Here is a 25,642-nt window from a genome sequence, read left to right on the forward strand (position 1 = left end):
AATCTGACTAGGAACCATGAGGTTGCGGGTTCGATCCCTGGCCTTGCTCAGTGGGTTAAGGATCCGGCGTGGCCGTGAGCTGTGGTGTAGGTCACAGACGCAGCTCGGATCCCGCGTTGCTGTGGCTCTGGTGTAGGCTGGTGGCTACAGCTTTGATTAGACCCCTAGCCTGGGAACCTCCATATGCCGAGGGAGCGGCCCTAGAAAAGACAAAAAATAAAATAAATTGAGACTCTTTGGGTTAAGACCCTCCCATTTATGTCTGCTTCCAAATCTGGATGCCGCCCCCCAAGATGGGTCTTGGTGCCCTTTTCATGCATAGGTATCGTTTCCTCCAAACATCTGTTGGACCATCAGTGTGACCAGCTTGCTGTGGTTTGTCCGGGACCTTCCCAGTTTGAGTACCAAAAAAATCCTGTATCCAGGGAAACTCCTCTGACAGTGGGCCACCTTATGAAGCACCCATGATGCTTTGAACTTCGGTCTTTTTTTTTTTTTTATGCTTTTTAAGGCTGCACTTGTGGCATATGGAGGTTCCCAGGCTGGGGGTCGACTCGGAGCTATAACTTCCAGCCTACACCACAGCCACAGCAAAGTGGGATCCGAACCGAGTCTGCAAGCTACAGCACAGCTCACAGCAATGCTGGATCCTTAACCCACTGAGCGAGACCAGGGATCGAACCTGCATCCTAATGGATCCTAGTCAGATTTGTTAACTGCTGAGCCACAAAGGGAACTCCTGAGCTTAGTTTTTGATGCTGGGGATGCAGATTTTAATCTGTTTCCATCCTTGTCCTTACAAGGCCCACAAACTGGCTAGGAGGACAGACAAGAAAAGACAGATGCCCCTTGCGTGACAAGTCCAGCAGAGAAACACATATTAAAGACAGCATGCATGGGCCAAGGACATACATGTCCCTCGTGGCTCTGGGTCCTTTTCACACGTGGATCCATCTAATCCTCCCAAGAGCCTTATGAGGAAGAAACTGCCAGTGCGCCCATTTTACAGATGGGAAAACTGAGGCGCCAAAGGTGTGCCCCCCAGGGAACTTGGATGTGACCACAGGCTGCCTGGCTCCGGACCCTGCACCCTTGATTTCCGCCCTGTGTAGAGAGGATCTGGAGGAATCGGCCGGAGGTGGCTTCTTGGAGGAGGTGTTCCTCAAACTGGGAAGTGAGAGGTGAGAGGAATGTGCAGAGCTGGAGGGAAAGAAGGAAACGGGGCAGAGGGGACAGAGCACGTGTGGACCGGGTTTGGGGACATCTGAGTAAGGCTGCAAGGACTGCAGTCGAAGATCAGCAGCCTCAGGAGGGGGTAAAGTGAGAGGCGGGGGGCGGGGAGGGCGAGGGTCCAGTGTGTCCTGGGAATCCAGGACCTTTGGTCACCTTAGTCTAGGGGCACGTTGGTGGGGATGTCAGAAAGACCCCAGGTGTCTGTCTTGCTTTTAGGTAAACAGGCCGCCAGACGGGTCGACCTAAGGCTGGTGGTGGATCTGGAGGTTCAGATTGTAGGCTTTTGCTGGTGATGTGGAGACAAGAGATTTCTAGCACTGCCCTGTTTTCTTTCTTTTTATAAAGATAACATTCACCATTTTAAAGTGCACTGCTCAGTGACACTTCGACATCCACGTCGTCTCTGTCCAGGTCCGGGACATTTTCATCGCCCCACAACGAAACTCGCAGCCATTTCCTCCCGGCGCCCTCTCCCACCAGCCCCTGGCCACCCCTAACCGGCTTTCTGTCTGTGTGGATTTCCCTGTCCTGGACATTTTGTATAAACACATAGAGTCGGAGTTTGAGTCGTGGTGCAACAGGATCATGGGGCATCTCTGCAGCACCAGGACTCAGGTTCGATCCCTGGCCTGGCACAGTGGGTTAAAGGATCCAGTATTGCTGCAGCTGCAGCTCAAATCTGATGCCTGGCCCAGGAGCTCCATATGCCTCAGGGTGGCCAAAAAGAAAAAAATCATAAAATACAAATAATAATAAATGGAGGGCGTCTACAGTGATTTTTGCATCCAGTGTCTCTCATTTAGCATCATGTTTTCAAGTTTCAGCCCAGGGGTGTCTTGGAACCACTTTATCAGTGATCAAGCTGGTCAGCCTGCCATCTCTAGGCTTCTAAGATTTTTTTTTTTTTTTGGTCTTTTTGTCTTTGCTAGGTCTGCTCCTGCGGCATATGGAGGTTCCCAGGCTAGGGGTGGAATCGGATCTGCAGCCACCAGCCTACACCACAGCCACAGCAATGCAGGATCCGAGCCTCGTCTGCAACCTACATCACAGCTCACAGCAACACCAAATCCTTAACCCACTGAGCAAGTCCAGGGATTGAACCCACAACCTCATGGTTCCTAGTCGGATTCATTAACCACGGAGCCACAACGGGAACTCCCTTCTAAGACTGTTTAGACCAGACTTGTTGAGAACAAATCTGCTGCTGAAAGCAGTCCAGAGCTTATTCCTGCGTCTCAAGGTTTCAGGAGAAATTCATTCACCTCTGCTCAAGGCGTGAAGATAGTGCACCTGTCAGTGTCACTTTGCTCCAAGATTTCAAGGGCTTTTTCCTCCTCATTTTTTGTTTTTTCTTTCTCTTTTTGGGGCCGCATGCATGGCTCACGGAATATGGAAGTTCCCAGCCTACGCGGCAGCCACAGCAGCACACAATCCGAGCAGCATCTGCGACCGACAAGCAGTTCACAGCAATGGTGATTCTTAACCCACTGAATGAGGCTGGGGATCGAACCTGCGTCCTCATGGATACTAGTCGGGTTCTCAACCCCCTGAGCCACAGTGGGACCTCCCCTCCTGTCTTGTGACAGAGCAGTGTTAAGAAGCAGAGTGAGGGTTGCTCTGAGACGCAGTTGGAGTGGCCTTTGCCTTTTCCTCCCTGGGCCAAGATAACCCAGCCCCACACTGTTGCTTTAGACAAACGTAGCATCTCAGAAATTCTCAGATCTCCCCTTTGTCTTTTGTCTCCCCCAAATAAGCAGGAAAATCTCTGTGGATATTTACATTTGTTTGATCATTGCGCTCCTGATTCTTACTAAGGAAGCAGATCATTTTGATTTGCAGAGTCCTCAGAGACAAAATTAGTTGCAGTCCGGCGTGGGCAGGTATTTTTAAATCTTGCCTTGGTTGTGTGTGTGTAGTGGGAAAGTCTGTGTAAATGCAGCATCAGGAGTGTTAGGAAGGCAGAGAGAAAGAGAGGTGACCGGTCTTGAGAGGGGAGTGCGGTTCCGATGTTTTGCTTCCGCTGAGAATTGATTTTCCTTTCATGCTGCACTAGGGGACAGGGTGTGCAGAACGAGGTTGCTGATTGTGTCTGGATCTCCTGGCCTGGGAAGTGGTGTGGTGAGTTCTAAAGAGCTCCAGCGTCTCATGGGCATGGGTTCAAATCCCAGTCCTGTCACCCCATTTGTGTGACTTTGGACACGTGTCTCAACCTCTCTGGGTCCTTTTTATCATTTGTAAATTGGGTTGTGACAACAGGAATTCTGGGAGTTCCTGTTGTGGCTCAGCAGGTTAAGAACCCAACTAGTATCCATGAGGATGTGGGTTTGATCCCTGGCCTCGCTCCATGGCTTAAGAAGCCAACATTGCCACAAGCTGCAGCGTTAAGTTGGGTGGTAGTTGGGTGCAGCTCCGATTCCACCCCTGGCCTGGGAACTTACATATGCCAAAGGTGCAGCCCTAAAAAGAAAAAAACAAAAACAAGAATTCCTAACTCGGGGGTGTGGGAAGGACATGGGGTGACAGGTGTAGGGGTGTGAATCACAGGCCCGGCTGCAGTAAAGGAAGAGCCCGTTAAGGTTCGTCTTAACGCAGTTGTGAGTCGCGGATGGGGTGCAGAGCAGCGAGGGTGCGACTGAGTTGTAGATTCTGCTCAGCCCGGAACCTCCGGGCTCTGGTACCTCTAAGCACCCTTCACTTCCTGAGGTGAGGAGGACTCAGCAGCAGCTTCAAGATCTGGAGGAGGAGTTCCCGTTGTGGTGCAGCAGAAATGAATCTGACTCGTATCCATGAGGATGTGGGTTCGATCCCTGACCTCGCTCAGCGGGTTAAGGATCTGGCATTGCCGAGAGCTGTGGTGTAGGTCACAGACGCGGCTTGAATCTGGCGTAGCTGTGGCTGCGGCTTAGGCCGTCAGCTGTAGTAGCTCCGATTGGACTCCTAGCCTGGGAACCTCCGTATTTTTTAGGGTGTGGCCCTAAAAAAAAAAAAGACCTGGAGGAGTGACCAATGCAGGAGGAAGTGGACACCAGCCAGGCCAGCCCCGCCCCCGCCTGGCTCCAGTACAGCAGAAAGCAGCATCCCAGGCTGATCACCCTTACCCAGTCCGCCCTTGCCCTTCCCTCTGCCGTGACTCATGGGATTAAATCAGAGAAAGCTGGGCTTGCCCGGAAACGAATATTCAGATGTAAGGGATCCCAGCACTTGGTTGCTAAAAGGTTAAAATGTGTTCGGATGACTGCGCTGGTGACACCAAGAAGAGAGGGGACACGTTTTTAGAAATATCAAATGAAGAAATGTTAGTGATTTGGGAAACTCATTGGGCCCGAATACCTCTCTCCAAACAGTGGGTGCTCCATGAGAACCCAAGGGAGTGGAAATGGGTTCTTGGGGGAAGGAAGCGGTGAACCAAAGCCTGAGATAGCACCGTGCCGTGTGGCTCTCCCAAACGCATCCCTGCTCAGCCAAATCTTATTTCTTAGTCTTAAGTTTTTCTTGTTAGGGAGGAATTAAATTATATTTAAATCAATTAATTGAATTTAAATATAATTTAATTTTTTTCCTTAGGGGCAGGATGGCCAGGGGCGGGGAAGGCAGCTGTAATGAAAACAAGATTGGGAACTCTTGTTTTATGCCAGGGTCAGTGAATGAGCTACCCCCCCAGACACATGTCTGTAGGCCCAGGAGCAAACATGCATTTAGCTCTCACTGCCCGTTTAAGGGAACATTTTTCATCCAGTGAATCGCTGAGACTAGAACAAGGGATGTTTTGGAGTTCCCGTCGTGGCTCAGTGGTTAACGAATCCGACTGGGAACCATGAGGTTGCGGGTTCGATCCCTGGCCTTGCCCAGTGGGTTAAGGATCCGGTGTTGCCTTGAGCCATGGTGTAGGTTGCAGACTCAGCTCGGATCCCGCGTTGCTGTGGCTGTGGTGTAGGTCGGCGGCTGCAGATCCTATTCAACCCCTAGCCTGGGAACCTCCATATTGCCGAGGGAGCAGCCCTAGAAAAGACAAAAAGACCAAAAAAAAAAAAAAAAAGAACAGGGGATGTTTTTAGCCCAGGCCCCCCAGAATTCCAGTTGGCATATTTACAGATGAGAAAGGGGGCGCTGGTCATGCAGCTGATCCTGGGGCAGTTTCTAGGTCTAAGCCTGGTTCTTGCTGCGTGGGGAGTGCATCTCTTCATGTGTCAGAAATGCCTCTTTCCCTTTTCTGTAACCAGCGGTCACATGTGGCTCGGGAACATTGGGCCCCAGGGCGGCGTGGAAAGGCAGGGCCCCGCCCCTGTTTCGGGACATATTCAGAACCTCAAGACAGCGTCCAGCGGAGCGCAGGCCCTTCTGAACGTAGGGCTGCCTGGGACCCCTCGGGTCTCGGGCCCATGAGGCCAGCCCTGGTCAGGTTTTCCATATTTTAAAAATGTGTTTGAAGCTCCTCTTTCTGAATTTGCACGGAGCTAGTAGAAGAGTCACTCTGAGATGGTGAAAACAGAAAAGCCCTTCACATTTTCTTCTTTTCTGTGGCGACAGGTGGCAGGTGGATAGAGAATCCTCTTCAATGGGTCCTTTTATTTATTTGTATTTTTTTTGGGATTGCAGTTTTCTTTTTATTTATTTATTAACGGGTAGATTATTATTTTTTATTAATGAGTTTTATTACATTTATAGGTGTACAACAATCATCACAACCAAATTTTGCAGCATGTCCTGGGAGTTCCTGTCGTGGCTCAGTGGTTAACGAATCTGACTAGGAACCACGGGGTTGTGGGTTCGATCCCTGGCCTTGCTCAGTGGGTTAAGGATCCGTCATTGCCGTGAGCTGTGGTGTAGATTTCAGATGTGGCTCGGATCCCGCGTTGCTGTGGCTGTGGCTGTGGTGTAAGCCGGTGGCTGTAGCTCCGATTCAGCCCCTAGCCTGGAAACCTTCATGTGCCGAGGGAGCGGCCCAAGAAATGGCCAAAAGGCAAGAAACAAAAACAAAAACAAATTTTACCGCATGTCCTGTAAATTTTTTTTTCTGATAAGTACCTTAGATCAAATTTTTTTTCTGTTAAGTACCTTAGAGAAATTTTTTATTTTTTAACATTTTCTATTACTCAATGAACTTTATTACAGTTATAGTTGTACAATGATCATCACACCCCAATGTCTCCTTTTAAATGGACAGTCGAGAAAAGCCACTCTCAGGGCCTAATAACAAAGTTAAAAATGACGAGGGATGGGGGCGGGAGACCCCCCCCTTGTATGTTCTTTTATTCCCCCCACGGAGCTCCCTGTAACGATGGCAGCCAGGGCTCTGCAGAGCCCGCCCCAAGCACCCAAGATTCTCAAGGCTGTGCTTTCTGTGGCAAAACTGCGGCTTGGCTGTTCTGTTAAACTCAGAGATGCTGTCCTGTGGTTTCCGGGGTGTCCCAGAAAAAGGGACACAAGTCTTATTAGATGGGATCTTGCACACAGGTGGCCTGCTCTGGAGTGATGCAGATGGAAAATGAGCGATGGAGAGAGAGAGAGAGTGTGTGTGTGTGTGTCCGTGCCTGTGTGTTTGTGTCCGAATGCGGGCTGCTCTTAAGAGTTTCACGTGGTGGGGGTGAGAGGTGGGTGGAAGCCATTTGAACAGATCCTTTCGGGAAGGGTGGCTGGGTGGGCCTCCTGCCCCTGGGGGAACCAAATTAAAAAGAAATGAGGGGGGGAGGGAAAAAAAAAAAAGAAATGGGCTGACTGAAGTGGCATTTCCGGGCCTGGGGCCTGGGGGAGGGCAGGCTGTGGAATTTATTTAGAAAGCTTTCAAAGCAGTTGGATATATATATATTTTTCCTCTCTCTCTCTTTTTTCAAACCTTTCCCGCTTGCTGCTCATGTTCTTTTCAGCGTTATGAGCATGTTTATGGGGCTGTTTGATCCACAAGCAATGTTCCCAAAAGGCAGTGTTCTGAAGTTCCAGAACATAGGATGTGAGCCCAAGAAAGTTGATGATGGTCCATAAAACGGGGGTGGGGTGTTAGTTTCCTTCCAGAACCAGAAGCTCGGACCCTTCCTTCCTTCTAGATGTCTTGGGAAGTTGCCCCCCTCCACCCCCCAGCTTCCTAACACCTGTGCATTCGTTCTCAGCAACACAGCCTCTGGCTGGGTTCCTTCCCTTTTGCGGGAAAGGGCCAGTGGTTTGACCCAAACTATCTGCAGAATGTTGGGGGCCCCAAGCCCCTCTCTTTCGCCTCCCAAAGCCCTCCCTTTGCAACCACGGCAAACTGCTCTTTGAGGCTTTCTGGCCGCCCGACACTTTTTGCTCTTGTGGGTTTTTTTTTTTTTTTCCTGTGACTCAGTTTTCATCATACATCGTGGCGGCAGCTCTGGGTCAGCCCTTCCTGAGACAGGAAGGGCCAGTGAGTCCGTGACGTTGCACTCAGAGGTCACCGGCTGAAGTCTCCTGGGGCCCAGATGGGGGTGGGGATGGGGCCCCCCGGGGGCCAGCCGGGAGGGGACAACAGCCAGCCTCAGAGGGGAGCCTGGTAGGGAGGTGTCCTGGGCTGCCGTCTGCGCCCCATCTTGCCTCCTGCCTCTGCCCCTTCCTTTCCTGTTGTGTCAGAGGACACTGACACAGTCATATACCTTAACCGCGCTTCAAAGTCAGTCTCAGTTTGAAACCGTGAACCCGTGTTGCAAAGACGTCCGGGGTCCTGTTAACCCTGCTTCTGCATGTGTGGTTACCCCTCTGTAGCCTGGTAATGCAGACACCCCACCCTGCCCCAACCCACCCACACCTAGGGGCTTTGCTTCGTGTTTCTGGAACAGCTCTGCCTCGTCTTCGCTGTCCAAGGTTGGACCTTTCCTCTTCTCTGTAACCTTCCATGGCTCCCGTTGCTCCATAGCATTGCTGTCCCGTAAAACCAGAAAGCAAGCCACACAGGCGATGTAGCACTGTCTGGTACCCACATTTTAAGAAGTAAAAATAACCGTCGTGGTGCGGTGGTTAACGAATCTGACTGGGAACCGTGAGATTGCGGGTTCGATCCCTGCCCTTGCTCAGTGGGTTAAGGATCCGGCGTTGCCGTGAGCTGTGGTGTAGGCCACAGACAAGGCTCAGATCCCTCGTTGCTGTGGCTGTGGTGTAAGCAGGCAGCTATAGCTCCAATTTGACCCCTAGCCTGGGAACCTCCATGTGCCACAGGTGTGGCCCTAAAAAGCAATAATAAAAATAGTAATAGTAATAATAATAATAATAATAAATTACTTAAATATAATTGAACAATTCAGATCCTCTGTCCATTCCAAGTGCTCAGCAGTCTCGTGGGGCCACCGGTGACCATATTGGACAGCTCAGACCATCCTTCTGGAAGGTTCCATCAGACAACACAGGCTTACAGAATGAGGTCCAAACATCTCTGAGGGGCTTTTGAAATTTTCAAGCACCCAGCCCCAAGCTATCTAGCATTATTGATTGGTTTTGTTTTTTGCAGATTGATTTTCCTGTGCCTGTCTTTGCCCTGGAAAGCCCCTTCATCTCTTTCCCTAGAAGAATCTCCTCTTTGAGGCTGGGCTGGAAGGCTCAGCGTCCCCGCAGGACGCTCCCCTTCTCCCCACAGCAGAATGGATTGCTGCCTCCGCTTCTGTGGGTTCTAGAAGAGGAGGTAGCGTGCGTGGGAAGCGGTGGCAGGCCTGTCCAACTGTGATCCACTGTCGTCAAAGCTCAGCGCCCCGTTTCTCCTGAGACAGGTTTCAGTGGATCATCTAACACACGGTGGTAGCCCTGCCCTGTTGGAAAAACAGAACCAGACAAAGGACGGCACTGTGTCCTTCGCCAGCGGCCCAGGGGCTGCGGAGCCCGGAACCGCAGACAGGAACACACCCCGGGTCCAGGCGGTGTAATTCTAGGCAGGCACAGCTCTGCCGGGGCAAAAAAAAAACTTTTCTTTGCCTTCACAAAACGACACGTGTGCCTGGCTGTTCTGATTCTTATTTTTAAAAATGAGAGCTAGGGAGTTCTCGCTGGGACGCAACAGGATGGGAGGTGTCTGTGCAGCGCCAGGAGGCAGGTTCGATCCCCGGTCTGGCACAGTGGGTTCACGGAGCTGCCATTGCCGTAGCTGCGGTGTAGGTCGTGACTGCGGCTTGGATCTGATCCCGGGCCTGGAAACACCACATGCTGCAGCGTGGCCATAAAAGGAAAAAGGCGGGGGGGCTAGTTGGTGTGCATGCATCTGTTTGTGTTTACTTTTTAAAAAAACCATTGATGTATATACAGAAAAGAACACGACTTAATTGTGTAACTTGAATTTTCACAAAGTGGACATTCCTCTGTAACCACCCCCAGATGAAGAAGGAGAACATGCCTGGTCCCCCTCCGGCCCCCTTCCCAACTCTGCTTCCCGTCCTAAGACCAGCCCATTTCTTGACTTTTAGCCCCAAGATTCCTTTTACCTTTTGAGCCCCAAGTTTCTGGACATCAGGTGCGTGGCATCAAGCAGGACGTGTTTTTGGCATCTGGCCTGTTTTGCTCCGTATTAACCGTTGTCATCGTTTGTGGTTGGCTTTTGAATGCATTTGTCTTTTCCGTCCCCTGGAACACTGTTGGGCAAAACTGCAGTGGTTCATTTAAAAAAAGAAAAGGAAAGAAAAAACACTAGATGTGAAAGACAGGTCTTGGTTGGGTGATGGTTTTCAAGTGTGAAAAAAACCATCTCACATTTGGCTGATGTTTGTTTCCCCTGAGGATTTGCTGATTTTTGTCATGATCTGCCTTTTACGAAAGGAATCTCTGGTTAAGGTTGTAATCCGTGGGTCCGGGAAGGATGCTAACTCCCTCGCTGGCTTTTGGCAAGGCTGGATACAAGTCGTTTCCTCCGATTTTTCTCTTTAGCAGGTAGAAACGAAAGCCAGGGTGGACGAGAGAGGGGAAAATAAACTGTTCATTGCATTTCTGATCTGGAATCCTCTGGCTTCGCTTTAGGTACCATGTCTGCTCCAGGAGCCTACCAGGCGGCCGCTGGGCCTTCCTCGGCACCCACCTCGCCCCCGTCCTATGAAGAGACACTGGCCGTAAACAGTTACTACCCCACGCCTCCAGCACCCGTGCCCGGGCCAACCACGGGGCTCATGACCGGCCCGGATGGAAAGGGCATGAATCCTCCTGGGTACTATACCCAGCCGGTGCCCGTCCCCAATGCCAACGCAAGTACGTACGGCCTCCCACCCCCCGTACCTCTCCTTGGCCCCCCGCCCTGGGACCCCCAGAGAATCAGGGGAGCAGCGCAGGTGCTTTGCCCCAGGGTCTAAGCCAGTCAGCTCAGTGTCCCCCCACCCCCACCCCCTGGTCCTGAAATTTCACATCTGTTTTTCTTTCTGGCCGTTCCCAGGCCAGGGATGGAACCCATGCTACATGCAGTGACAACACCAGGTCCTTAACCCACTGTGTCACCAGGGAACTCCTGACATGAGCTTTAAGTCCAACATAAACCAGTCTTCTGGCACTTATTCCACAGAGGCACAGCCAAGGATCCCAGAGAAATTGGGGATGGGAGTTTGCTTTCGGGGGTCCCCACCTTCCCTGCTAAGGTTTGGAGGGAGATGCCCTGCCCCGAGGCCAGAGCTGGAGGAGGAAAGGGAGAGGAAGCTGCTATAAGTGGCAGCTGAAACCCACGCCCAACCCACCATTAGGTGGGTGACTCCCTCGCCTTCCAGCACCTTCTTGGTGGTCTTGCTCTTGGGTACGTCCTGCTGCCCCAGGTGCACCAAGGTACGTAGCTAATTCAGTGTCACATGCAGCTCCAAGAGTGGGCCCATGAGTTAGGGCCTGCCTGGGTTCACCTTACCTCCTTGTGCCTCAGTTTCCCCATCTGTAAAATGCGGCTAATCAAGTACCTACATCCAGGGGCTCTTAAGATTCTATACGTAATCATGGGATAAGTGTGAACTAGTGTTGTCATCGTGCTCAAGTAATTTTTTTTTTTTTGTCTTTTTGCTATTTCTTTGGGCCGCTCCCACGGCATATGGAGGTTCCCAGGCTAGGGGTCCAATCGGAGCTGCAGCTGCCAGCCTATGCCACAGCCACAGCAACGCAGGATCCGAGCCGCGTCTGCAACCTACACCACAGCTCACGGCAACGCCGGATCGTTAACCCACTGAGCAAGGGCAGGGACCGAACCCACAACCCCGTGGTTCCTAGTCAGATTCGTTAACCACTGTGCCACGACGGGAACTCCAATGCTCAAGTAATTTTAACCCCTTGAGATGGAAAAGGACAAGGTGATAACTTTAGATTATACTCTGACTAATAAATATTTCATTCTTGCCCACCCCCCCAAAAAAAACCTTACCTGTAAGTGTGAAATTCTGCTTCAATATTGCTTTTCTAGAAGGGAGAGGTCTTTCTAGGAGTATTAAGTCTGGTTAGCTTTGGGTGGTAGTTAATGCCCCCTAATACATAATAGGTGGTAGAAATGGCATTTCGACAAGGTGAAAAAACACAGAAGGTAATCTTTTGATGAGCTTCGAGCTTAAATGGCTTTTCCAGAAAACAAAAAGAACACCCTCGGCTCTCGGGGCCCTGTGATTTCCATCACCCTAGGGGCTCTTCTGATGTTTGGGAAGGTCCGCACAGGTTTTTCAGATAGTTTTCTCTTTTTATTTTTAGTTATTTTTTGGTTGCTCCTGTGGTGTGTGAAAGTTCCTGGGCCAGGGATGGAACCTGAGCCATAGCAGTAACCCAAGCCACAGCAGTGGCTGAGGCACCCTTAATCCCTAGGCTATGGTTCCCCAACTTGTCGTAAAGAACGGGGCCAGAATCCCTTGGCTTGGTAAACACACTCCAGCCTTATCCTTGGGCACTGTGGTTTGTTAAGGAGCCCATGTGAAATGCAGGCATTGTTTATGGACTGTTCACTCTGTACCAGACACATCACGAGGTTCGTTCTCATCTTTGTCTCATCTCATCCTAGTAACAACTCTGTTATTCCACTTTTTATTTATTTTTTAAATTTTTTAGTGTTTTATGTGATTTGATTTTTTTATTTTATGGCCACACCTGTGGCATATGGAAGATGCATAGGGGAGATTCAGTCCCAGGCCAGGGACTGAATCTGAGCCACAGTTGCAGCGATGCCAGGTCTTCTAACCTACTACCCCGGGCCGGGGATTGAACCGGCACCTCTGCAGTGACCCATGCCACTGTAATCAGATTCTTAAGCCACTGCATCATAGTTGCGAGCTCCTTAGTATTCCATTTTTTAAGTAACAGCTTTATTAAGATAGAATCCCCATACCATAAAGTCCTCATATTTAAAGTATGCAGTTCCCCCCCCCCAAAAATTAAAGTATGCATAATGTAATGGCCATACATTATACACTTTTTTGTTTGCTTTTTTTTTTGTCTTTTTTGCTATTTCTTTGGGCCGCTCCCTCGGCATATGGAGGTTCCCAGGCTAGGGGTCGAATCGGAGCTGTAGCCACCGACCTACGCCAGAGCCACAGCAACGTGGGATCCGAGCCGCGTCTGCAACCTACACCACAGCTCACGGCAACGCCAGATCGTTAACCCACTGAGCAAGGGCAGGGACCGAACCCGCAACCTCATGGTTCCTAGTCGGATTCGTTAACCACTGTGCCATGACGGGAACTCCCATTATACACTTTTAAAATAAATCTGCATTATTAAATAAAGTATACAATTCTAATATGAAGTGATTATGCTTTTAGCGTATTCACAGTTGTGCAGCCATCAACACTAATTCCAGACCCACCACCCCAGAAAGAAACCTCTGTACCCACTGGCAGCCACTAACCACCCACCCCCCACCGCCTCCTAGCCCCTGGCAACCAGTTATCTACGGATGAAGAAAACTGAGGCTAAAACCCATCACTTCCCTGTTTCTGAAATTACCATCTGCAGAGCACCTTCGTAGAACCACTCAAGAGCGTAAAAAGCAACCGGTTTGGGGACCTGCCCCAGGCCTGCCAAATCAGACTGTATTGAGGGCATGGCCCAGGAACCTGCATTCTCAGTATGCTCCCCCCGGAGTCCATGGACAGCTGAGTCTGACAGCTGGGTAGAGCGGGGGCCAAAGCCAGGACTCCGGGGACACACAGTCCTCTCCCCCATCTCGAGTGTGGAGGTATCGAGAGCTCCTCAGGTGAAAATTCTGGAAATCTGCCACTGCTCTCTTCCTTTTTTGTCATTTTTTATCCCCTCCCTTGATTTTTTTCTTTTTTCTTTTTCTTTTTTTTTTTTTTTTGGTCTCTTTAGGGCCGCACCCACGGCATATGGAGGTTCCCAGGCTAGGGGTTCAGTCGGAGCTGCAGCTGCCGGCCCCAGCCACAGCCACAGCGGCGCCAGATCCGAGCTGCATCTGTGACCTACACCGCAGCTCACAGCAAAGTCGGATCCTTAACCCATTGAGCAGGGCCAGGGATCGAACCTACAGCCTCATGGATATATTACCTGGGTTCTTAACCCACTGAGCCATCATGGGAATGCCTCGATTTGGGGGGTGAGGGTAAACTACATATAACATAAAATTGATCACTGTAAGCATTTACATTTTATAAAACAAACTCTCTTCCCATTAAACCCCCATTCCCTCCTCCCCGAGTCCCTGGCAGCCATCATTCTACCTTTTTATTTTTTTTGGCCGTGCCCATGGCATGTGAAGGTTACTGGGCCAAGCCGCTGCAGGGACAATGCCAGATCCTTAACCTGTTGGACCACAAGAGAACTCCTCCCCCCATTCTATTTTTGTCTCTGAATTCAACTACTCTGGGGGCCTCCTCTGTGTGGAATCACGCAGGATTTGTCTTTTTGTGTCTGGCTTCTTTCACTTAGCCTGGTGCCCTCAAAGTCCATCCCTGTGATAAGATGGGTCAGAGTTTCCTTCCCTTTTTTTTTTGCTATTTTAGGACTGCACCCATGGCACATGGAGGTTCCCAGGCTAGGGCTCGTATCGGAGTGACAGCTACCAGCCTACGCCACAGCCACAGCAACGTGGGATCCGAGCCGCGTCTGCACCCTACACCACAGCTCACGGCAACGCCAGATCCTCAACCCACTGATCGAGGCCAGGAATCGAACCCGCATCCTCATGGATCATGGGTTCATTTACTGCTGAGCCACAAAGGAACTCCAGAATTTCCTTCCTTTTTAACGCTCACTCATAATCCTATGTATGGACGCTTGGGTGGCTTCTACCCTTCGGCCCTTGTGAGTAGTGCTGCCCTGCATGTGGGTGTGCACCTATCTGCCGAGGCTCTGCCTCCACTGTTATATGATTTAATGAATGTCTTCCTTGGTCACTGATTGGCTGGTTGTTCTGTTCCTTCCGTCAGTTGCCGTGCAGACGGTCTACGTGCAGCAGCCTGTCTCCTTTTTTGACCGCCCGGTCCAGATGTGCTGTCCCTCCTGCAACAAGATGATTGTGACTCAGCTGTCCTATAATGCCGGCACCCTCACCTGGCTCTCCTGTGGGAGCCTCTGCCTGCTGGGGTAAGTCTGGGGTCCACTCTGACTCTGGGCTCCTCCAAACTCCTCTCTTGCAGGATTTCTCAACCGCAGCCCCTACTTCTGTGTGGACGGGGCTGCTGTCCTTTGCCCTGCAGGGTGAACAGCATCCCTGGCTTCCACCCTCTAGATAGTCATGCCCAGTGGAGACCCACTGCCCTTGAGTGTGTCAGCGCCTGGAAGCCGCTGTCGTATCGTTTCTTCTCAGACCCCTCCCCGCGTGTCGGGACAAGCGAGGCAGCCGCTTCCAATCTGTACGTTGAAATGCTTTCTAGTCATCGCTTCAGAACTTCTTAGCCTTTGATGACTGTCAGTAGTTTTCTCTCGCCTGCGCAAGGCGAGTGTGTAAATATTTATGTCTGCACCCAGGGTATGATGCTGAAAGAGAGCATCCTTTCTGTTCTGGGAGAAATTCGAGGAAGCACTATTTCATTTCTTTTTTTTTTTTTTTTTTTTGCCAAGCAGCTCAAGGCAGCCTCCTTAATCCTGTCCAGGAGAGTCCCTCTGCAAACCACGGGCACTGCATTTTCTTCCTTGGAGGAAACGGGGTCCGTGGGTTTCTTTTCAGGAGCCTAGCTCTCTTCAAGAGCCTAGCTGGGCTCTTTCCCCATGGCCTGCTTGTGACCCAGGTCAATGAGGAATGATGGTTCTCTTCTGGCTTTTTTTTTTTGTCTTTTGTCTTTTTAGAGCTGCACCTGCGGCATATGGAGGTTCCCAGGCCAGGGGTCGAATTGGAGCCGCAGCTGCTGGCCTACTCCAGGGCCACAGCCACGCCAGAACCGAGCCGCATCTGCGACCTACACCACAGCTCATGGCAGCACCAGATCCTTAACCCACCGATCGAGGCCAGGGATCGAACCCGAGACTTCATGGTTCCTCGTTGGATTTGTTTCGGTTGCGCCACGATGGGACCTTCTTGATTTTGATGAGAGGCTCAAAGCCCCTGAGGACTTCCCTTTCTTGAGGACTCAAGTTCAGTAGGGAGGCTCACTGACAGAAAACCATATGTCAAAGTTCATCACCTTTGGACGATCCTGTTACAACTAACTTTTCCCTTTGAAGTCAGGGAAAGACCAAATGGAGACGTTTGGCGAAGGTTGGCCTCTGGCTTTCCAAAGGAGGCAGCCTTTTCTCTCCCTTCCTCCTTTTCTTCCTTAAATGCACCTCTGCGGGTTCAGATCCTGCCTCTCACTGCTGTGTGGCTGTGGGCAAGTGACTTAACCTCTCTGTGCTCCAGTTTCCTCATCTGTAAACTGGAGGGGCTCATGCCCACCTCAGGGGGTGTCGAGGTTAAAGTAGGTGAATGTGTGTGCAGTGCCCCTGGGGCCTGTAGTTAGGACCCATGTCATAGCTCACGGCAACGCCAGATCCTTAACCCACTGAGCGAGGCCAGGGATCGAACCCATATCCTCACGGTTCCTAGTTGGGTTTGTTACCACTGAGCCAAACGGGAACTCCTGATTCTGCTTTATCTTAATCTGCCTTCCTGTACCATGTTGAGTTTTTAAATTATGTTTTGAGGAAGCTGTGGTCTAAGGCTGTGGGGTGTTTTCTGACACCAGCTGGGTGGTCCAGGGATTCAATTCACAATTCAATTGTGCCACGAACCACCTGGAGTTAGTGCAGACCCCACAGCTTGGGGGCCCAGTCGCACAGACTGCCCCCCACTTCAGACCAATCACAAGCCTCGGGTCCCCTGTATTTCTGACCCACCAGCTACAAATCGGGGGTCCCACTCTCCCCTCTGCAGGTTTGATAATGCTCTAGCATGGCACACAGAATTTAGGAGGGCGCTTGGTTTATGATAAAGGAGACAAATAGACAGCTGGACAAGGAGATACCCAGGCAAGGTCCAGATGGATCCTGAGCACAGGGGTTTCTGTCCCCAAGGAGCTGGGGTACCACACCCTCCTGGCACATAGTTGCCTTCACCAATCCAGATGCTCTCCAAAAATGGTTGTTCAAGAGGTTTTTTTTAGCTGCCTCAAGCCACATGGAGCTCCCGGGCCAGGGGTCAGATCTGAGGCATAGTTTCAACCTAAGCCGCAGCTTTGGCAACGCCAGACCCTTAAACCACTGTGCCAGGCTGGGGATCGAACCTGTGTCCCAGCACTCCCAAGACGCCGCTGATCCCATTATACCACAGTGGGAGCTCCTATTCCAGAAGTTTTGTAACCCGGTCCTCTGCACCCCAGGGGATCAGCCCCATCCTGAGCCTGTCGAGGGCTCGTTGCCTCATTAGCGTAAATGCAGGTGAGATTGAAAGGGGCTTCTGCTGAGTCACGGAACACACTCCAGCCCCTCTGGAGGTCCGAGGGTTTTGGAGCTCTGTGCCAGGAACCAAAGAGCACCACCAAGTATATTTCTTCTTAAACCTCAGGCTGTATGGGGTCTTGCCTGCATGAGCTGATGGCGGGTCATGTAGGTCAGGAGATGTGATTTAAGGAGTTTTCTCTGGTGGTTGCTATGAGAAGCAGCCTCTCCATGGGAAAGTGATCAGTCCTAGACAGGAGTTGGCAAATGACAGCCCAGGGGCCAAATCCAGCGCCTTGTAAGTTTTATTAGAACACGGCACACGTTTATCTACGGATGATCCATGGCTGCTTTTACGCTGTGATGACAAAATAAGACCCATGTAGCCTCAACTATGTACTATCTGCCTGTTTAAAGACGTTCGCTGACTCCAATCTCCACCTTGGAAAGATGCCCAGATGGCCCAGGACGTGACAATACAGCAGGACAGTCTATCTGTGGGAGCAGCCTAGGCCATGGTTGGAGTATTTCTTCCCTAGGGCAGTCGTGACAAGTTGCCACAAACCTGGTGGCTTAAAACAAGAGGAATTTATTCTCTTACCCTTCTGGAGAAGTCCAAAGTCAAGGCCATGCTCCTTCCGAAGCCTCTAAGGGCAGAATCCTCCTTTGCTTCTTCCAGCTCTGGTGGTCCCAGCGTTCCTGGCCGGTGGCTGCATCGTGCCAATCTCTGCCCCTGTCTTTCTGTGGTTGTTGTTCCGCCCCTGTCTTTACATGGGCTTTGTCCCTCCCTGCATTTCTGTGTGTCCTTTTCTTATAATGGCACTGGTCTTTGAGTTGAAGGAACCTACCAGGATAATCCAGGATGGTCCCATCTTGAGATCCTTCATTGCATCTGCAAAGACCCTTTTTCTCAAGGTCACCTTGACCAGAAGAAGGTCTCAGAGGGTCTAACTAAGCATCGCAACCGCCTGTCGCTGGGTACCAGGAAGCCCCAGGTCCATCTAGTCTGGGCGGGTCCAGTCTCTAAAAGCCCCCTTCCCACTTGTTCCTGCCTCCAGGAAGGGCTGCCGGGGGACTGGGACATTGGCCTTTCCACATGTCAAGGGACAATTTCAAGGGTTCTTAAAAATATATATATTTGTAAAGCCCCCTGAAATTATATTATTATTACTTATATATATATATATAATAAGATAAAAATTACACATCATTTTTATTATATATTATTATATATTTATTATATTTTTATGTAATAACGTAACAACAGGAAATTACTTTTTAAATGTTTTTATTATACATTTCATCATTTATTTTATCTATTGGAAAGTAAAAATACAAAATTGCTTTTTTATATATTTTTATTGCCTATCGCATCATACATTGTATTACATTTTATATGTAAGAAAGTAAAAATGCAAAATCACTTTTTTATATATTTTTATTCCATATTTCATTATATTTTATATATACCAAGGTAAAAAGTATACATTTTATATCATATAGGAAGTTATTTTGTTATATAAAAATAATTATTATTATTGTTTATATAGATAAAATAACGTAAATAAATGAATGAATAAATGCAGTTGCCTTCCCACGTTCCGAGGGTTAGGACTCTGACGTATCTTTTCGGGGGCCACCATCGCAAGGACTGCTGTCACTGACTCGCTCCCTGTGCGGCCTCTTGTGTTCCAGGTGCGTCGCGGGCTGCTGCTTCATCCCTTTCTGTGTGGACGCCCTGCAGGACGTGGACCACTACTGTCCCAACTGCAAAGCTCTCCTGGGCACCTACAAGCGTTTGTAGGACTCGACTGGACTGGAGGGAGCCACGAGCCACAGGAACGCCTGGCCGACTGTCACCCCGCCCGGGCCCTGGTGGGACCTCCACCTTGGCGGTGTCACCTCACCAGGGGCTCCGCCTTCGTGTCTTCTTTTGGGGGGAAAAGATCGCAAAAGTAACACACCTCCAAACACCAGAAAGTTGCTGCTTGGAGTCGTGCACAGGACATGCAAAGACATTCTCCTTGAGCGCTGGGTCAAGGCTTTCCTGCCTCCCTGGGGCCCAGGTCTTCTCATGTAGCTGTGATCATTGTCCCGTCTGAATAATCTCCTGGGGAGTTGCCACTGGCTGGCTTTTGTTCTGGCCTCCGTGGGCCCTTCTCTCTGTGGTCTGAAACTGAGACGTCCCCAGATTGCCTTATTTTTTTGAAAGTGTTCTGGCCCTGGTTTGGCTGAACCAGCCTTTAGTGCCTAGCGTCACATCCATCTGTCCCCACTTCCGATGACAAAAATCTTGCCTTATCAACCAAGGGCTTGGCTCTCAGATTCTGTAACCACAGGCTTTTAATTAGCACACAAATTCACTTTAATTTCCTTTCTTTCTTTTTTCCTGTTTTTTTTTTGGCTGCAGCCGCAGCACGCAGAAGTTTTGGAGCCAGGGATCAAACCCGCACCATAGCAGTGACCTGACCCACAGCAGGGACAGCACCAGATCCCCAACCCGCTGTGCCACCAGGGGACTCCTAGTCTCTTCATTCACTTTTAAGTCCAAGGAAGGGTTATTCACACCCCCCAGGCACATAGCCCTGAGGTCATAAACGCCAGCAAGAAATAGGAAGCTAGATCTTATCACTGACCTGCCTTCTAGGTACCAAATCCGCAGTCACTTTCCAGGAAGGGCTTTTTTCTCAGAGAGGAATTGTTTGTATTCACAGTTTTTGTGACCTCCTTTTGGTCTTAAACCCCTTTGAACATAATTTCGAAAGGAGGAATTGATAGAACTGTTTTCTGGAACCCTTCAACTGGTGTCATTCTCTCATCTGCCAATGCGCTCTTGTTTTTTTTGCTTGGGGGTGGGGGGTTTGCCGTAAGAGAAAAAGTAATGGATAATTTCATCCACTGCCTTTACTTGGGTTGAGTGTGGTTCTTCAAAACCTCCATAATGGGACTCAAAGTGGGGCCCCTTTTGGGTTCCCGGTGGTATGTTTGGAAAGACAAAGGAAGTATGTTTGAGCATGTCTGGGAACCATGGTGCTGAAAGCTTGGGGATCTGACTGTTTCAAAAGAATCCGAAGCCTGGGTTTTATTTTTCAGAAATACAATTTATTGTGTGACATCAGAAGATATGATTTCTAGGACTCAGGCCACAAGCCAGAGTTGGTTTACGGCTCTGTCAGCTTTGAAATCAAGACAAAGCCGGGCTCAACGTTCAGGGGTCCCTGTTTTGAGAATAAATAGGCACAGAGAATGCATGTGAATAATAGTAGGTAGAAATCAAGTTTAGACCTTGATCAAAAAAAAAAAAAATCTGTATATTGGTTGAAAATGATAACCCTTGATTCAGCTTGTTCCATTCGATGTTTCAAAAGTTGCAGGAATTATTTTTGCAATGACTGGATAGTACTTGGGTGTTATCTGCTTTTCAAAAATAAAGTCTTTGGTTCACTCTGTGAACTATTTCTCTCTTCTTACGGTGTGAAGAATGGTCTCATGTTGTGTTTCCGGCTCTTGCTACAAAGAACCTTTATTTGCTCCGTAACAGTTAGAAAAGCCTTCGTGATAAAAAACGTCAGACTTGCTGAATATCCCAAGATGTCAAGATGACCGATGCTGAGCTGGGCGGGTTGCTAGCGAGTCAGATTTGCGCATTAGGCTCCTGGAACCCAATAGGCAGTGGCGGCGATGGCAGTGAGCCATAGCTTTCAAGTTTTAATAAAATGCACAGAAGAAAGCCGTCCTCATTCATTCTCTGAACAAAACATGCTTTGTTAATTGATCCGGGGTAGATGTGAGCGGCTAGAAGGAAGGCATCGTAACTCGCCCGGAATATGAATGCCATCCTCTTTCCTACCTGGTGACAAAGCTTCATTTCGGGAGGTGCCAGGAAATCATGTCCTCTTGGTGTGACTTTTTCATTTCGACCTTTGCTTATGGTCTGGAAAAATTGCTGCTCACCTGTTCGCGATGGTGTGTTTTTCTTTCATTTGACAAAATGAAGCCCAGGCATATTTAGCAGTTATGCTTAGATGGTGGCGTGGAAGCGGGCTCAAGCTGTTATTAATTACACGTGCAGAGTCTTCGCAACAAGAGCCCTATTTCGAGGACTGTAAAATATATATACTATGGAGCTTTTAAAAATAACATCGGATGCCAGGAGTATGAAGTATTCATCAGACATTCCATTTTATTCCAAGTTTGGGCTTCCTCGTGTATTTTTACGAATTAAAAAAAGGCTCTTTTGTTCTGTCCCTGTGTATGGGGGCCTTTGGAATTCGTTTGCTGCAAACACTGAGTCACATTCAATGAATGAAAGAGCTTTATTTTATATCTTCTTGGACCTCAAAGAAGAATTTTTTTTTTTATCAATTTTTCAAACCCCAAGTGGCCGTATAGCTTGCATACTGTTGGTCTGTCCAGGCGTGGGACAGAAGTGTTGGTTTGTGCCTTAGTAACGAAAAGTATTCTGTGCTTGCATCTATTTTAGCCAGCTTCAAGCACATGACTGATCCCTGGCTGACCACAGCATTACCCAGGAAAATGTTTTCTCTGGGACAACTGGCTTCCCAGTTGCTACCGAGAACCCTTCTATTGGACTCCAAACTATTTATAAACGTGGCTTCCCACACTCACACAGAGTCTCGTCTCGGTTTTTCTCCCCAGTGACAGCCTCTCGTGTTCAGGATATTAAAATCCTTCTCTGACTTTCTGGGCTCCAAGGTCTCTGCTTAGGAATACATGTAGACGTTGGAATTTCACTTACGAAATTCCGATTTGCATTTTGGATCTTATTAAAGTTATCTCCTGCGTTGATGACTCATGTTTACAATGAGTCGTCTGTTTTCCACGGGCAGATGAATTGAAAGGAGATCCGGCAAGGGCGATGAAAGAGAGAAACTGGGAGGGGTTTTTTCCCTCCCCCTAGTCTTAAGAATCTTAAAGGAACAAGAATCGGAGGCTAGGAAAGATTGAAAAAAAAAAAAAAGAAGTTCAAGTATACAGTCTAGTGCATTTGACTTTTGTGACTGTTCTCTTCAGTATCAGGAGGATGTTCGCACATTTAAATCCCCATTTTTCCTCTTGAATTATTTTTCAGAGCAGTTTTAGGTTCCTAGCAAAATCTTTGAGGAGGTACAGAGATTTCTCATCTGCCCCCTGCCCCCAAACACGCACAGCCTCTGCTATCAGCGTCCCCTACGTTTGTCACAATTGATGAACCTACATCGACGCAACATCATCATCCAAAGTCCACAGTCTGCCTTAGCGTTCACTCCTGCTGGTGTACATTCTGCGTGTTTGGACAAATGTAGGGACATGTATCCACCACCATGGTATCACACGGAGTATTTTCACTGCCCTAAAAATTATTGCCTGTACCTTCCTCCCCACTACCCCCTGCATCCACTGATCTTTTGTTTTTAACTTTTTCAAATTATAGTTGACTTATAATACTGTCAATTTCTGCTGCACTGCAAAGTGACCCAGTTATACATCTTTTTCCTTCTTCTTTTCTTTTTTTCTTTTTAGGGCCGCACCTGCGGCACATGGAGATTCCCAGGCTAGGAGTCGAATCAGAGCTACAGCTGCTGGCCTACCCCACAGCCACAGCAACACAGGATCCAAGTCGTGTGTGCAACCTACCCCACAGCTCACGGCAACACCAGATCCTTAGCCCACTGAACAAGGCCAGGGATCGAACCCACAACCTTATGGTTCCTAGTTGGATTTGTTTCCACGGCACCACAACGGGAACTCCTGTATACGTTCTTTTTCTCCTATTATCTTCCGTCCTGTTCCATCACAAGTGATTGGATGTAGTTCCCTGTGGCCCCTGATCTTTTGACAGCATCCGCAATTCCGCCTTTCCCAGAATGTCACAGCTTTGGAATCATCCAGTGCGTAGGTTTCTCAGATTGCCTTTTTTCACTGACAATATGCATGTAAGTTTCCTCTATGTTTTCTTGTGGTTGTAGCTCGTTTTTTTATTATTCTGGTAAATCCCTCTTTGTCTGGTTGTGCCACACATGTAAGTACTTAAACTGTTCACAGTACTGCAGTGTCCCAAATGAGCAAAGTCAACGTAACTCGTGTGCCCAATATCAGTGTCATCAGAGAGCATAGTATTGTTTGTGAAACCTGGGTTTCTACGGATGTGTATGTGTGCAGGTTTTACCAGACTCAGGGTCTCAGCTGCTTGTCGCTCAGGAATCCAGTATTCCTGAGAGATGAGTGTTGGGTAAAAGGAAAGACAGCTTTATTGAAGAAGTCCGCAATCCTGGGGAGAAGGTGGACGCATGTCCCAAAGAACCACCCCTCCACGGGCCAGGGGGCAAAGGCTTTTAAAGGGGAGTTTCAGGGGTACACAGGTGGGGGAGAGGGGACTACATGCAGAACAGCATAGTCAGCTCCAACAGTCATCTTTTTTGTTTGTTTGTTTTTGCTTTTTAGGGCTGCACCTGCAGCATATGGCAGTTCCCAGGCTGGGGGTCACATCAGAACTACAGCTGCTGGCCTACACCAGAGCCACAGCAACATCGGGTCTGCACTGTATCTTCGACCTGCAACACAGCTCACTGCAATGCCGGATCCCCGACCCACTGAGCAAGGCCAGGGATTGAACCCATATCCTCATAGATCCTAAGTTAGATTCATTTCCACTGTGGCACAGTGCGAACTCCCAACGGTTGTCTTGAAATTGGTCATGTGGTGGTCTGATCAGTATCATCTTGATGGCTTTAGATAAAATTAATCTTCAACTCCAGGCTCCGTTTTTTCTCATTTTCTTGAGGCTGGTTCTTAGAATTGTGTAAGATGGAGCAGCTTATATCATGGCCTCAAGTCTTGTCACCATGTAGTTTATCTGCAAAACAGCTCAAAGGATATAGATCAGATGATTGTCCTTAACCCTTGAGAGAAACTAAAGGTCCTTGACTTTGTTTAATGGCTCCACTATTATTATTTTGTCTTGTTTGGCTATTTCCTTTGCTTTTGCCTTTTCTCACTTTTCCAATTACATTGATTCTTTGGCTAAAATTTTTCTTCAGACAGGAAGCAGGTGGAGGACATGGGGTGGGGGGGTTCTGTCCTAGGAAGGTTACACTATTACAGGGAGGTCACGGTGCAAAGTGAGTGCCAAGGGAAACACCCAAGAACCTTGGGTCTGGCACATCTATGGTTTTGATGAATCATTGATTGACTCCATTACATTAGAGGTGTTGTAAAGCTTACATACCAGCCCTGCCTGGGAAGGATAAGCAGTGGCCTCAGCACTACCCTGCCAACATTTCCGGAGGCTTCTTTATTGCTTTTTAAGTTAAAATGCATATAACATTAAAGTGTATAATTCAGTAACATCCGGTACGTTCACAGTGCTGTGGAACCATCGCCTCTATTGGGCTCCAAAACACTTCCACTGGCCCCACATAAAACTCCTTACCCACTGGCCTGTCCCTCCTGCTTCCTTTCCATGCATCTGTCAGCCACCAATTTGCTTCTGTTTCTTCGGATTGACCTATTCTGGATATTTCATATAAATGTAATCATAACATGTGGGCTTTCGTGGCTGGCTTCTTTCACGGAGCATCATGGTCTCCAAGTTCACCCACCTAGACTGCGTAGGGGCTTCATTCCTTTTAATGGCTGAGTAATATTCCACCCTATGGGCATGGTGCATTTTGTTTATCCCTTTATCCATCGATGGCCCATTTGAGTTGTTTCCGTCACATTTTGGTGATGGTGAACAAGGTTGCTGTGAACGTGTGTTGACAGGGTTTTATGTGGGAGTATGGTTTCAGTTCTCTGGGGTATGTGCCTTGGAGTGGAACTGCTGGGTCATAGAGTAATTCAGTTTAACTTTTTGAGGAACCGCAGGATGGCTTCTTGAAGAAATGTTTCCTAGGAGTTCCTGTTGTGGCTCAGTGGGTTAAGAACTCCACATAGCACCCATAAGGATATGGATTCAATTTCTGGCCTCGCTGAGCGGGTTAAGGATCCAGCACTGCCACAAGCTGCAGTGTAGATCAAAGCTGCTGCTCAGGGGAGTTCCCGTCGTGGCGCAGTGGTTAACGAATCCAACTAGGAACCATGAGGTTGTGGGTTCAGTCCCTGGCCTTGCTCAGTGGGTTAAGGATCTAGCGTTGTCGTGAGCTGTGGTGTAGGTTACAGACGTGGCTTGGATCCCGTGTTGCTGTGGCTCTGGTGTAGGCCGGCGGCTACAGCTCTGATTGGACCCCTAGCCTGGGAACCTCCATATGCCATGGGTGCGGCAAAAAGACAAAAAAAATTAAAAAAAAAAAAAAATCCACTGCTCAGATCCCACATTGCCGTGGCTGAGACACAGGCCTACAGCTGCAGCTCCAATTTGACCCCTAGCCTCAGAACTTCCATATGCTGCAGGGGAAGCTGTAAAAAGGAAAAAAGAAAAGAAATGTTTCCTAGTGGAACGACCCTTCTGGCACAAGCTACCTTTTGGAACTGCCCTGGGCTCCAGAACTCTGCCCTTTTCTGCTTTGAGAGCCAAGTGGAGCAGCCTGGGGGCAACAGAGCTGGATTTGGAGGAGGAAGACCCGTGCCCTGGGCTGCCTGCCCCAACTCCTCGATGATCTGAGCCCCATTCTATCCTTGGCGCTCCCACGGAGCCTGAAAAACGAGGAGGGGTGAATGGTGCATCTTGGCGCTTTTA

At 49.1% G+C, this 25,642-nt stretch overlaps 1 protein-coding gene across 2 annotated transcripts in view; it reads left to right on the top strand.

Annotated features, from left to right (window-relative positions):
• The window catches only part of LITAF (lipopolysaccharide induced TNF factor), a 51,781-nt gene extending 31,350 nt beyond the window's left edge, over window positions 1-20,431 (top strand). For both annotated transcript variants that reach the window (XM_047780492.1, XM_047780491.1), the window contains exons 2-4: window positions 10,174-10,398; window positions 14,541-14,697; window positions 18,661-20,431. In XM_047780492.1, coding sequence (XP_047636448.1) covers window positions 10,179-10,398; window positions 14,541-14,697; window positions 18,661-18,769 — 486 coding nt within the window. In that variant the 5' untranslated portion in view covers window positions 10,174-10,178 and the 3' untranslated portion in view covers window positions 18,770-20,431. The remainder of the gene's footprint in view (window positions 1-10,173; window positions 10,399-14,540; window positions 14,698-18,660) is intronic.
• Window positions 20,432-25,642: the final 5,211 nt, after the last annotated feature.

The sequence above is a fragment of the Phacochoerus africanus genome, chromosome 5 (assembly GCF_016906955.1).
Source record: "Phacochoerus africanus isolate WHEZ1 chromosome 5, ROS_Pafr_v1, whole genome shotgun sequence".
Classification (NCBI taxonomy): domain Eukaryota; kingdom Metazoa; phylum Chordata; class Mammalia; order Artiodactyla; family Suidae; genus Phacochoerus; species Phacochoerus africanus.